The sequence below is a fragment of the Mustelus asterias genome, chromosome 15, assembly GCF_964213995.1.
Source record: "Mustelus asterias chromosome 15, sMusAst1.hap1.1, whole genome shotgun sequence".
In the NCBI taxonomy this organism is placed as follows: Eukaryota; Metazoa; Chordata; class Chondrichthyes; order Carcharhiniformes; family Triakidae; genus Mustelus; species Mustelus asterias.
Window position 1 is genome coordinate 78,289,717 of NC_135815.1, and position 14,404 is coordinate 78,304,120.

A 14,404-nucleotide genomic window follows, 5' to 3' on the forward strand; every position below is an offset into this window, starting at 1 on the left:
AACACCAATTCCAAGTGAAACAGCAATTTACTTGTAATTCTTTACAATTTAGTATACTGTAAATGCTACTCACAATGTAGTTTCCTAGATATTGGGGAGACCAACCACAGTCTAGACGACTGCTTTGCAGGGAACGTCCCCATTCAGTCTGTAAGCATTATCCTGAGCATTTAATTTCAATTCTCCAACTTGCTTCCATTCTGACCTTTCTATCTTTGGCCTGCTACAGTTTTCTCTGAAGCTCAATGTTCGCTTGAGGGAAAGCACTTCATCTTTTGACTCAGCATGCTACAGACTTCTGAACTTAACACTAAGTTGGACAATTTTAGGCCATAACTTCTGCCTCTTTTTTTAGTTTTTTACCACAAAACCTTTTGTCATTTAATCCCTTTCATCTGCACCCTAAAATGGTTTGTTTTTCCTACCCCCTCCTTTCATCTCCTCCCACATTTACTTGCTCAAAAACGATTACATTTCCTCCCACATTTACTTGCTCAAAAATGATTACATTTCTATCTTTCTCAGTTCTGACAAAGGGCCATCAACCCGAAATGTTAACTGTTTCCCTCCATGGATGCTGCCTGACCTGCTGAGTATTTCCAGCATTTTCTGTTTTTACATCAACCATTCCATCGGATCATCCACTCAATGATGCCACACTCAATAAAAGCTATGCCATCTCTGAATGGCCTCCTTCTATGCTGCAATATCGGGTGATTCCATACACTGTACTAGAAAACGCTGGAAAAACTCAGTAGGTCTGACAGCACAGTGACATCATGGTTAGCACGACTGTCTCACAGCACCAGAAACCTGGGTCCAATTCCTGGCTTAGGTCATCCTCTGTGCGGGATCTGCACATTCTCCCCATGTCTGTGGGGGTTTCCTCCGGACCCACCCCCCCGCCCCGCCGTCTGAAGGACGTGCATTGGCTAAATTCTCCCTCAGTGTACCCGAATAAGCGCCGGAGTGTGGTGAGGAGGGGATTTTCACAGTAATTTCATTGCAGTAGTAATGCATACCTACTTGTGACACTAACAAATAAAAAATCTGTGGTGAGAAGAGTCTCTCTCCACAGATGCTGTCAGAACTGCTGAGTTTTTCCAGCATTTTTCTGTTTGTGTTTCAGATTCCAGCATCTGTAGTATTTAGCCTTTATACTCTGAATGGGTAGCTTTGCTGCAACTGCGATGAAGGACTCGCTTTCCCAGGGTGCCCGGAACACGGCAGTGTACACAGAGCGACCTTTCCTCCTCTTCCTTTTCCGCGTTGAGGGGGGGTGGGGGGGCATAAAGGAAAATGCGGCCGCCTGTGGGTCGGGCCGCATGCGCAGACGTCTGAAGCTCTTAAGTTTGAAGACAACACACGGGATATTTTCATTATTTTCGTTTCGTTAAACTGAGTAATTTCTTTCCCCTCTCTTTTTTTTTCTCTTCAGAGCCAGCATTTGGCGCCGTAGGTTGGGGTGGGTGTGTTAGGCTCTCAATATGTAACCGTGGGCGTTCACACCAGTGGAAAGGGAGTTGCAAAGAGAGGGAGAATCGGGATGTGTGTGTATGTGAGGTCAGCTGGCCATTTGCTCCCCTCCTCCTTGTTACAGGGCGACCGTTGACTTTTGGTCTCGAGCCGTCTCGAGATCGCGCCGTCCCCCGCGCGCCCCCCCCCCCCCCCGTCTCGAGTCTGAGCCGTTGGTTGGCTGCTCGCTCTGTCCCAGCGTCTCCCCGCTTGCTCCGCAGCCGAATGGTGTCCCCGGCGCGCGAGAAGAGCACCAGCGACAACAACGAGAGGGACTGGTGGTGGTGGTGGTGGGGAGAGGGCAAAAGCAAAAAAGGTGGTGGGGAGAGGGGAACGATCACTTCGAAACTTTCGGGGAGGGGGCAGGGGTAGTGTATGTCTGGAATGAGCAGCAGTCGGCGAACGCTTGAGAAGTAGGGCAGGGAGGGAGGAAGGAAGGAGAATAATTTCGAGATCGGTCCTAGGAGTGGCGATCGAAGAAGAAAACGTCCAATCTTCTCGCTGACTGACTGGAAAACGGCTGCGGGTGTGCGTCCGGGGGCCGGAGGCAGCACCATGCAGCAGCCACAACAACAGTACGATTTCTTCAGCGAGGACAATGCACCCAAATGGCGGGGTCTGCTCGTCGCTGCTCTACGGAAGGTAAAGCCTGCCCTCTCTTGTGTATGCTGATACATTTAAATAATGCATTTGCGAGGTTTATTGCGATGTTTTTTGTGAGTATCATTAAAATATGAGGCTTGACATACCCAAACATCGCATAGGTATTTTGATGTTTTTCAATAGCAATTTAAGAAAATGTAAAAATGCCATTTTACGAGCGTATGCAGTAAAGCACTTCAATTTTTCGTTGGTGGGAATGGAGAACTATTTTGAGAGGAATATGTCGTTTCCTCTACTGTTGTCGGCTGGTTCAGCAAATAAGATGTATGTTAATTTGGTGAATTTGTCCTTTTTGGAATAAGTGTACAGTAGGTTTGTGTAATTCTGCTGATATGACATTCTCCTTGGAGAACAACTTTTTTTCTTGTGCAATATTTGAATCCTAGCCATCAGTTAACACAATTATTAGCCTTCGGACGTCACCCTTTTGCGAAGTTTTACCTGATCTGTTTTGGTCTTCTTCCTTAGTGCAAGTATTTTTTTCCTTTGCGGTTACTATGTTGCAAATTACTTTGGGGGAAGGTGGGATGGGGATCTTGCAATCAGTCTACAAGGTGCATATTCATCATGTGGTTTTTGCCAGCGATTGGACAGTGACAGTGAAGAGGATGAAAGTGAATGCAGGACTGAGATTTCAAACTCTGACCCTGGTATATCTCTGTATTAGTCGAAGATTTGATTTAAGACTGTCGAACTCACGACTGAAAAGATAGTCGGTAGTCTGATATGTGGATGTTGAGGGTTGTTGTACAGGCGAGATATATCTATATAGGGAACAAAGAGAAGGTAAGACACACGTTTCCAATCTTTCCGACTTCTCCATTATGTCAGTTTTGGAACATAATTTTGGTTAGGCAAATCTCGATCAAAAGAACACATGCAGGAATACGACAAAATGAAACACACGATTCTTTACTTTATGGAATAAACTTGATTTTTAAATAACGATAGCTTACCCTGACCCTTCTGATGGTTGGTCAGTATTTCACTTTTAGATGAATAGCTTAATAATTTCTCGGGTGAAGTATCTATATTTTCAAATTATTTTGTAATATTTCTGAAACACTCCAATAATATATCTGATCTAAATCAGTGATTTTCAATCTTTTCTGTGTACCCTTCTATCCTGTCTTTCCAATCTATTCACTTCACAAATACTGTCATAACTTAACAAAAGAGTGCTTTGATTTCAAAAAACAAGAATATATGATATAATTGCTACACAAATAAAGGAGTACAAAGAATGCAAAATTCTCGAATCATTGTGTTGTGGTATGCTTGGTTCCAGGTGGACCAGAATTTTTAATTTGGTTTTTGGATGTCTGGGATCCTCTTTTGGACCTCAAAAACTAACTTTTGGCTAACTGAACATTTAGAACTTCAATGCGATAGCACTATTTGACTGTACATTGGGTGGGACTGAAGCAACAGGTAATTAGTCTTGCAGTGTCAGTTATAAACTGTTGTAAGGAGGAAAATCTCTCATCTAATCATGTAGTACTTAAACAAATGAAATAGTGGGTCCTTCAGTGTATGACCAGGAGCGGGATTCTCTGGCCATGTTCACTTGAAAGACCCGGGAAGACCTTGAGTAAGTGTCTTTGATTTTGTAACTAATTATGTTAATTTTTTAGCATAATTTCTAATATGCTAAGATCACATTGATAAATTGTGAAAGCTTTGTTTTCACTTTTCTGTCCTCCATAAATTATTTTGAATGATGAAGAAATGGGGAAATTTATGTTTTGTTTTAAACAGTGAGCTTTATTTGTGATCTGGAGGGGTGCTGGAAACAGGTTCAATTGTAACTTGCAAAAGGGAGTTGAATACAGACCTGAAAAGCAAAGGGCTATTGGAAAGAGCAGCAGGTGGAACTAATAGGGCAGCTTTGTCAAAGAGCTGGCCGCAGCCATGATATGCTGAGTGACCTCCTTCTGTGCTGTGAATTTGTGTTATTCCATGAATTGCAACCATGGGATTTATTATTTCATCTGTATTATGTGCAGAAAGAATTTGTATCTTAGCAGGATCTCCATTTCCAAATATTCTAAGTTCCCAATGTATCATTGACCTGATTATTTTACCACATGGAAAGCCCTTTTTAATGTTGGAAGCTCCTTTTGCATGCATTAGATTGTGATTGTGAAATTTCTAATGGCATTTTTGGTCTGTAAAGAATTATAGCTAGATCTTTTAAGATTATATGAATTTCTAAAGTAATGACAATGCATGTTAAGCGTCAAGTATCTTACTTAAGAATACTTGTTTGGCATATGTTAGGGTACTGGACCAGAACCTCAAGTTATATTAGGAAGCCAGATAGGATCCCAATAATTTTTTTCTTTTGACATAAATGTGAGGATAGGATATTTCTTTCCAAGAGTGATTTCACTGACAAACTATTGTTCTTATAGTAAAACAAACTTTATTTAATAACACAGTGTAAATATAACTCTTAACAAATGAAGCAGCTTAACCATTAACAGTTGAATAATATTTAAAAATGAAAGGATGCAATTTTACTTCCCAGCTTATGATTGTTGCAGTTCCAAATAAGCAACATTCCTTTTACAGACTTAAAGGCCACTTTAAATATAGTTAGCAATCACAAATATAAGTGTAGACAGCTTTGACTTTTCTGAGAGCGGTGAGTTTCAGAATAGCTTAAGGAAGCCTCTGTCTTCAAATACATTTCCGGCTAAAGCTCCAACTCTAAACTGCAAAAGCATCTTCTCTCTGCTACAGACCCAACTATGCCCATTGACCACATTATCGCACGACCCTGTCAACTAACTTCTTAAGGAATCCTTTGTCCATTAGCTCTGTCAAAGTAACAAATTCCTAACTGAATTGAGTAATTAACTTGCTTTTTTAACCCTTGGGCTAAATATATTCCAGACACACTGAATTAAGCTGAAATTTTAAAAATTCTACAGAAACATAAAAAAACACAACACATATATCGATATCAATTGCCTACTACCATCACACATGTCTTATATAGATACTCTGATTCTACACCCTATCTGTCTCTACACCCTAAGTATGACTGTAAACCCTATATCCGGCACCCTCTCCTTTCCTTTTCTGTGTTCTATGAATGGTATGTTTTGTCTGTTTGGGCAAGCAACAATACTTTTCACTATATCCCAATACATGTGATAATCAACCAAATCAAATTTTGAAAGATTATTTTGATGTCAGAAGGTTAGTTTCTTTAACTTTGCAGGGACAGGAACAGGACTCGGCCATTTGGCTCCCTGAGCCTACTCTGCCTTTCAATAAGAGCACGACTGATCGAATTTTAACTTCAACTTCACATTTCCGCCTACCCCTGATAACCATTCACCCCCTTTCTTATGAATACAATTGTCTCAGGAGACCTCAATCAAGAAACATTTAATACTTGGTCTGTATATTTCAAATAAGTTGCATATGGCACATTCCACTACTTTGAAAGTATAGAAGGTATTTTTTTAATGTCTGGCTGCCAAAAACTCCATAAAATTCCCAGAGTTAGGATTGAGTTTTTTGGGTTGAGGTCCAGAATACTGATATCTTGAGAGTGGACATGTCCCTTGCCTGAGCAAGTTAATTACTCAATTCAGCTAGGATTTGTTACTTTGATAGAGCTTATGGACTTTTGTTTACACAAATGATTCCATGGGCAGTTGGTTGACAGGGTCATGCGATAATGTAGTTAATGTGCAAAGTTGGGTCTGTTGTAGCAGAGAGAAGACGCTTTTGTAGTTTAGAGTTGGAGTTTTAGCTGGAAATTTATTTGAGATTGCAGGAGGTAGCTGTGTCTTCAGCTGCCTGGGCCATAAGCTCCAGAATTCCTTTCCAATGCCCCTCTATCATGCTTTGCTTGTTTAATACCTGCTTCTTTGATCAAGCTTTTGGCCATCTGCCTTCTCCTTATGCGCCTTGTCTCACATTTTGTTTTATAATGCACCTTGGAAGTGCTTTGGGAAATTTTATATTGTTAAATGATGCTATATAATTATAAGTTGATGTTGAAGTACATGGATATCGAGCAGAATAGCTGTGGAACCATGACTTGGGTAATGTTCCAAGGTATTCGAAGGTCAGAGGATTGTGACATCTGTGCTACTGTGGGAGTCTGAAAGAACCTATGGTTTCCATCTTTGGCTGCCTATGAACAATTGTAAAGGAAATTAAGTAATGGCAAAGGCAATAGTTGACTCAGTGTTAACTGTGATTGTTTAGTACTGAGTAACTTGAGCGTTGCTGGTCATTGCCTTATGTCTTGAACTTGATGTTGGGGTTTCCAACACTGGCAACCTTGGTGCTGAGTCCACTGTATAACTATTTGCAGTGATCAGATAAGACCAGTTTCAGCTCTGTGAAGACCCATTTTAACATTGCACCTCTGGCATTAGGGATCTGGAGAAGTGAGGTCATCTTCCGAATTTTATACTCTCATGGTCGTGGAAGATACTTAGAGGATTGCTTTTTAAAAGAAGATCAAACCATTCCAAAGATGTACAGCGGCAGCTAACTTGAAATTTTAGTTTTCATTAACTGTATTTAGAGATTTTTAAAAATATTTTTGTTGAGGTTTATGCTTTTGTTATAAAATAATAGTAAAACTGCAACCCCTCCCCTACACTTTTATAATGATTTCTGCGACCTCTTACACAACATATTATTTGTGATTTTTATTGTTATTAGACAGCTCATAAAAACATTTTACTTATAATATTTTTAATGCATTATCACCAAAGAAAATGTTGTACGGTAGGAGGGTTTTGTTATGATTCATTTCTCACTCTAACAGCACATTATTGCCTTATCTTTTTGTGTGTTTCGGGTGCGGAGGGTGTGGTGGGGTGGTATAATTTGAATTAGAATTAATGTCACAGCAGATTAATCCACGACAGTTAGAAAAATCCTCATATTTTGGATTGACTTTTAAAAATTACACTCTTTCCTGTCTCTCATCGGTACTGTCCTGACATTTCCAAAAAAAAGGTGTGTGTGTGTGGAAAGATTATTAAAAAACTGCAAATCCTTAATACTGAGCTATGGGATTAATGACCCAGCTATCTTTAGAACATTCATTATTATATTCATCTGATTATTGTCCAAATTGGCTAACCCGAAGATGCTTTCCATTCACTTGATTAAAATGTGTAGTTTGCGCTTGTACTTTTCTGTCTACTGCACTAGCATATATAAGAATGTTTTGAGGTGAATTCTAACTTTATAACTTGTGGAAAGTGTCTGACCTCTGTTTGACGTTCCTTATGCTATGGCAGATCAGCAACCAGTCATATTAAATGAATGCAAGATGTATTTGCATAGTGTCTTCCATGACCTCGGGAAGATCCAAAGCTCTTTACCACAAGTGAAGCATGTAATCAATGTTGCAATATTGGCAGTCAATTTGGGCACAATAAGCTCCCACAGCCAGCAATATGGTACTGACCAGATCATTTTGTTTGTGGTGCTGATTGAGGGATGATTATTGGCCAGAAGACCAGGATACCTGCCCTTTGAAATTGTGTCATGGGCTCGTTTAAGTCTAGTTGAGAGAGCAGAGGGAGTCTTGGTTTAATGTTGCAACTGAAGTAATAGTCCAACAGTGCAGTGCATCCTTAGTACCACAATGGAGTTTCAGGTTTGATTTTCTGTGTTCAAGTCTTTGCATTGGGATTTGAGCCCCTTTTGATGACAAGGCGAGAGTTCTACAATGGTGTATTGGACCATTTGCAAGTTTTTACCAGTCCTTGCTGTGTCAAAGTGTTAATTAAGTGACTTTCTATCATTGGTTCCAATGTGGACCGTAACTTTTGGTTGGACTCCCTTCCTTCTCCCTGGCATAATTTGGAAGTTTGGTCAAGATTGCAACTCTCTCTCTCACGTTAATCTTGTGTCCTCAACTGGTCTTGATGCCTTTCAGTCTGTGTTTGAATCTTTAAACTGACTTTGGTATTTTTTTTAAAGAAAATAATCAATTATACATACTGTTAAGTGTTATTAAAGAAAGTTAAATGTTATTAAGGAAATAATGAAGATTCCTTTTAAGCACTAGATACATTTTTGAATGTGGTCATAGCATACATTTCAATACAGAAAAGAAACTGAAATTACCATCTTTATCCTCCGAGGTAGTCTGTGCTTTTGAGTGTATTCAGCATTTATTATCACTGAAACCGAACCTAACTGAAGTTTGTTTGGCTGTAATTCTTAACCTTTTAAAGCCAAAGACAATGTGGTTTCCTCGGTGAAGCTTTATCTGATCTGTTTCATAAAGTTAATTTGGAAGTCCAATTCAATATAATGCGACCCTTCAAAATCTCAGTTTGCTGCTGTATTAACTAATGCTCCACCTTTTAGCCATCAAGAAGATATGCTCAATGCATTTAGAACTGTTCCTTGAGTAACGTTAGTTATGGCTAAATAGGCATGGGCTTTGACCATCCATTAGCTTTATCAGATGTCAGTGGATGCTTTTCTTGAGCCTTAATCAGAACAATATTTGTTACAATATTCTTCAACAATGTTTTGGAATTTTATTTTTAAGAAACTTATAACTTCATTCGACTAGTCTCTGCACCGGGTAGAACAGAAGTGTATCATCCACTTTATTGATTGTCACATCAGGAGTCAGGAGTCAGGAAGTCAGGAAGCGCTATTGATTTTGAACTCTTCTTGAGGAAAACTTCTTTAAAATAATTTTGCATTGAATAATAAGAAACCTAGAAATAGCTTTATGTTCAAATAATAGATGAGCACAATGGGAGAAATTTAACTCCAAAGATGGTTGGATTTGGTTTGAATGGGTGGTTAAAAAGGTAAACATCTGATCGGAGCTCAACCTGTCTTGAACCTGTCATTGCTGGTTTAAACAAGCAATTGTTTTATAGGTGGGACAAGGGATGAGCGACCCATCTGCTCACAGGAGGCGGGTTACTCATTTAAATATTTTAATAAGATGTGCGGGTTGGATTGATTGGCATGCTAAATTGCCCTTTAATGTCATGGGGAATAGCAGGGTAAATACGTGGGGTTACAGGGATAGAGCCTGGGTGGGATTGTTGTTGGTGTAGGCTCGAGGTGGAAGTGGGGGAGGAACAGGATGGAGCAGTTGTCCAATAATTAAATAATGTTTGTGGGAGGAGGGTGAGAGCAAATGTGCTTGGAGGTGGTGTCTAAGTTAAAGTAATCAAAACAGCTCTTCGGCAGTGTTGTTTAGCTGAGTCTCTTTGCTCCTATCACTTTGATCGCTGTTGTCCGATACCTAGCACTGGATGAGTAGAAATGTCAGCCAACCAATATTTGGAAGATTTAAAACTGTGGTCCTTGTCCGCTGCCACAAACTCCATTCTCTTACCAGTGACTCTGTCCATCTTGGCAACTGTCTGAAGCTGTACTAAACTGTTTGAAATCTTGATGTGGGATCTTATCCAGTACTGAGACCACCTATATCTGGGTCAGTAACGTCGGCTGACTCTCCCACTGATCTGTGCTGAAACTCTCATTTGTGACATTATTATCTCAAGATTTGTCTATTTTAATGCTCTCCTGGCCAGCCTCCCATTTTGCGCCCTTCATAAACTTGAGCTCATCCAAAACTCCGCTGCATGTATCCTAGCTCACGTCAAGTCTCATTTACCCATCACCTCTGTACTTGCTGACCTGCTTTGTTTCCCAGTCCAGCAACATCTCAATTTTAAAAAGCTCACCGATGACTTTAAACCCCTCTATAGTTTTTCCCCTTATCTCTCTATCTTCCCCCAGCCATACAACCTTCTGAAATTCCTGCACTCCTCTAATTCTGACCTTTTGTGCACCCCTGGTTTTTAATCGCTGCACAGTAAGAAGTCTCACAACACCAGGTTAAAGTCCAACAGGTTTATTTGGTAGCAAATACCATAAGCTTTCAGAGTTTGCTGCTCCTTCATCAGATGGAGTGGTCTCTGTTCTCCAACAGTGCACAGACACAGAAATCAAGTTACAGAATACTAATTAGAATGCAAATCTCTACAGCCAGCCAGGTCTTAAAAGGTACAGATAATGTGGTTGGAGGGAACATTAAACACAGGTTAAAGAGATGTGTATTGTCTCCAGACAGAACAGCTGGTGAGATTATGCAAGACCAGGGGCAAGCTGTGGGGGTTACTGATAATGTGACATTAATCGCTGCATCATTGGGGGCAGTGCTTTTAGCTGCCGAAGCTCTGTCATTCGCCCCTTAAACATCTCTGTTTCTGTTCCATTAAGACACTCCTTAAAACATCTTGGCCATCTGTCAGATGTAGCAAGATGTCAAGTTTTTAATAATGCTCTTGTGAAGTGTCTGGGGATATCCATAGAACCATAAAAAGCCTACAGTGCAGAAGGTGGCCATCGAGTCTGCACCGACAACAATCCCACCCAGGCCCTATACCCGAAACCCCAGGTCCCTGGAGCTGTGAGGCAGCAGTGCGAACCATTGTGCCGCCCATATTTTACGATACGACTGGCTCTCCATAAATGCCAGTTGCTGCTGCTTGGCGAGATGGCTTTAATCAATGCAAATAATGGTCGACGAGTGGGATCATGTATTTCTATTCCATTTGAGGAGAATGCCAATTGCAGATTGGGTATTTGAACATTTGTGCTTACGGGAAAACAGGGCACTTTTAGGTGAGAAAGCATGATGCATTTGCTTGAACAAATTTCTCAGTCTTCTGGGGGATTAGGGCAGAGAGATCCAAATGGGGTAACAATTGGATTTCAAATCCAATATTTCTTCACTGTCTGTGGGCAAAGGAGGATTGTGAGGCATGTGGAATTGTAGTTTCACTGCATAACACCACTATTAACAGTTTCTACGTATCTGCTTTTGGTCTTGTAAGACATTGAATAAATTACCCTAATATTTGGCAACTGATGTCCAGTTAGGATCTGTGTGTGCGTGTCCGTGTCCGTGTGCGTGTCCGTGTCCGTCCATTCTGTTGCTATTTTTAAGAGGTCAGGTCTCAAACATCTCAACATGATTCTTAATTTCATTTGCAGGGTGCTTTTTACCGGTTTTCAATACTGCTCACCTCAAATCAGATTTGTAAAATTTGTGCGTGGACCCAACGGATCTATCTTTGCTTTCACACGTTTCCTTCTTTAGAAGATATAGCTATTGAGTTCAGTGCCAACCACACCTCAGTTGGTAGAAGTCTGACCTCTGGAGTCACGACATTCAAGTCCCACTGCATGGCTTGAACACAAAAAACAAAATGGATATTCCAGTGCAGTTATGAGGGAGTATTGCACTGTCAGGGGTGCTGTCTCTTGGAAGAAATGTTGAACCGGGACCCTTTCTGCCGACTTTCATGGATGTAAAAGATTCCCTGACATTTTTTCCAAGAGTTACCTCCGTGTCCTGGCTACAATAAATACATGACTGTGCACAATTGGCTGCTGTATTTCCAACTTTAAAACAATGACTGCACTTTGAAAGAACTTAATTGGCTGTAAAATGCTTTGAAACCTCAAGTGGTCATAAAAATACTGTATATAGGTAAATCTAAGTTTTTTTTCAGATTTAGCATCTTATCTTGCAGTGCTGTTTTTACAATTTGCTGGGTTTTGAGGTTATTTTACAAGAGTGTGAGAAAAAGATTGGGACACAGTCATGGGATTAAGGTTGAAGCTGAAATATCATAAACTTTTTTTCTGTTTTTTTAAAAAAATGTCCTTTTTTACAATAATGGTGAAATTTGACATGACACAAATTTTAAAAAAAATAGTTTTTCAGGCCAGAGAGGTTGTTCAGCATTAATTATAACTTGGTGCACTATTTATTTAAAATCTGCTTACACCAACAAAATTGAACTTTTTCAAGGGTTTCTCTGGGTGAAGTCAATAGCAGAAAAAATGGAAGTACTTGTCAAATCAAGTGATTTCTGAGATTTCAATCTGTGAGGACTTCAGCAACATATCCTTTGGAGGACTGGGAAATCACTGACAACAACTTCTGATTTCCCTTTTTAACCGCACATGTGCAGATGTTAAAAGTTTCTGTCTATTTCATTGTTGTAATTATGGCATATGTTGGCAGTTTCACAGGCCTCAAAACGGCAACTTTCTTGCCATCTAGCTATGCAATATTACATTCCAAGCATAAGTTGAAGGTGCAGTACTTGCAGAACCTTGAAATCAGTCGCCTTTTTTAATGTTTAATGTACACCAAGCTGAAGGAGAAGATAAATGAAATTCTCGGCTGTTGTACTGTTTTAATGAGGAACTAATACCACGAAGACTGTGAAGAAGTCCAAAGATGTGCGGGTTAGGTTGATTGGCCGTGCTAAAATTGCCCTTAGTGTCCTGAGATGTGTAGGTTAGAGGGACTAGTGGGTAAATATGTAGGGATATGGGGATAGGACCTGGGTGGGATTGTGCTCGGTGCAGACCCGATGGGCCGAATGGCCTCTTCTGTACTGTAGGGATTCTATGATTCTATGAAAAGATTAGAAAAATCCAGTCGCAATAACAGCAATTTTGGATTTGAAAAGCTGAGAACTTGGAAAACAGGTGTAAGCGGTAAGAAGTAACTTCAAAGCTTACCTTTGTAGAATTCCATTCCTACCTATCTGAATCCGAGTCATCTTAGTTCCCGAAGTTATCTGCTTTCCCCTCTCTCACAGGCTATCTTCCCCAGAGTCCCTGAGGGTCTGAATCTTGATTGCTCTCTAGTGCACACCTCTCTCTCCCGTGCACACCTCTTCTCTCTCCCGTGCACACCTCTTCTCTCTCCCGTGCACACCTCTTTTCTCTCCCTCCCGTGCCCACCTCTTTTCTCTCCCTCCCCTGCCCACCTCTTTTCTCTCCCTCCCGTGCCCACCTCTTCTCTCCCTCCCGTGCCCACCTCTTCTCTCCCTCCCGTGCCCACCTCTTCTCTCCCTCCCGTGCCCACCTCTTCTCTCCCTCCCCTGCCCACCTCTGCTCTCCCTCCCCTGCCCACCTCTGCTCTCCCTCCCGTGCCCACCTCTGCTCTCCCTCCCCTGCCCACCTCTGCTCTCCCTCCCCTGCCCACCTCTGCTCTCCCTCCCCTGCCCACCTCTGCTCTCCCTCCCCTGCCCACCTCTGCTCTCCCTCCCCTGCCCACCTCTGCTCTCCCTCCCCTGCCCACCTCTGCTCTCCCTCCCCTGCCCACCTCTGCTCTCCCTCCCCTGCCCACCTCTGCTCTCCCTCCCCTGCCCACCTCTGCTCTCCCTCCCCTGCCCACCTCTGCTCTCCCTCCCCTGCCCACCTCTGCTCTCCCTCCCCTGCCCACCTCTGCTCTCCCTCCCCTGCCCACCTCTGCTCTCCCTCCCCTGCCCACCTCTGCTCTCCCTCTCCCCTGCCCACCTCTGCTCTCCCTCCCCTGCCCACCTCTGCTCTCCCTCCCCTGCCCACCTCTGCTCTCCCTCCCCTGCCCACCTCTGCTCTCCCTCCCCTGCCCACCTCTGCTCTCCCTCCCCTGCCCACCTCTGCTCTCCCTCCCCTGCCCACCTCTGCTCTCCCTCCCCTGCCCACCTCTGCTCTCCCTCCCCTGCCCACCTCTGCTCTCCCTCCCCTGCCCACCTCTGCTCTCCCTCCCCTGCCCACCTCTGCTCTCCCTCCCCTGCCCACCTCTGCTCTCCCTCCCCTGCCCACCTCTGCTCTCCCTCCCCTGCCCACCTCTGCTCTCCCTCCCCTGCCCACCTCTGCTCTCCCTCCCCTGCCCACCTCTGCTCTCCCTCCCCTGCCCACCTCTGCTCTCCCTCCCCTGCCCACCTCTGCTCTCCCTCCCCTGCCCACCTCTGCTCTCCCTCCCCTGCCCACCTCTGCTCTCCCTCCCCTGCCCACCTCTGCTCTCCCTCCCCTGCCCACCTCTGCTCTCCCTCCCCTGCCCACCTCTGCTCTCCCTCCCCTGCCCACCTCTGCTCTCCCTCCCCTGCCCACCTCTGCTCTCCCTCCCCTGCCCACCTCTGCTCTCCCTCCCCTGCCCACCTCTGCTCTCCCTCCCCTGCCCACCTCTGCTCTCCCTCCCCTGCCCACCTCTGCTCTCCCTCCCCTGCCCACCTCTGCTCTCCCTCCCCTGCCCACCTCTGCTCTCCCTCCCCTGCCCACCTCTGCTCTCCCTCCCCTGCCCACCTCTGCTCTCCCTCCCCTGCCCACCTCTGCTCTCCCTCCCCTGCCCACCTCTGCTCTCCCTCCCCTGCCCACCTCTGCTCTCCCTCCCCTGCCCACCTCTGCT

At 43.3% G+C, this 14,404-nt stretch overlaps 1 protein-coding gene across 2 annotated transcripts in view; it reads left to right on the plus strand.

Annotated features, from left to right (window-relative positions):
* Positions 1-1,283: 1,283 nt before the first annotated feature.
* Positions 1,284-14,404, plus strand: part of sos1 (son of sevenless homolog 1 (Drosophila)) — a 251,367-nt gene continuing 238,246 nt past the window's right edge. For both annotated transcript variants that reach the window (XM_078230163.1, XM_078230164.1), the window contains exon 1: positions 1,284-2,157. In XM_078230163.1, the coding sequence (XP_078086289.1) occupies positions 2,071-2,157 (87 nt within the window). In that variant the 5' untranslated portion in view covers positions 1,284-2,070. The remainder of the gene's footprint in view (positions 2,158-14,404) is intronic.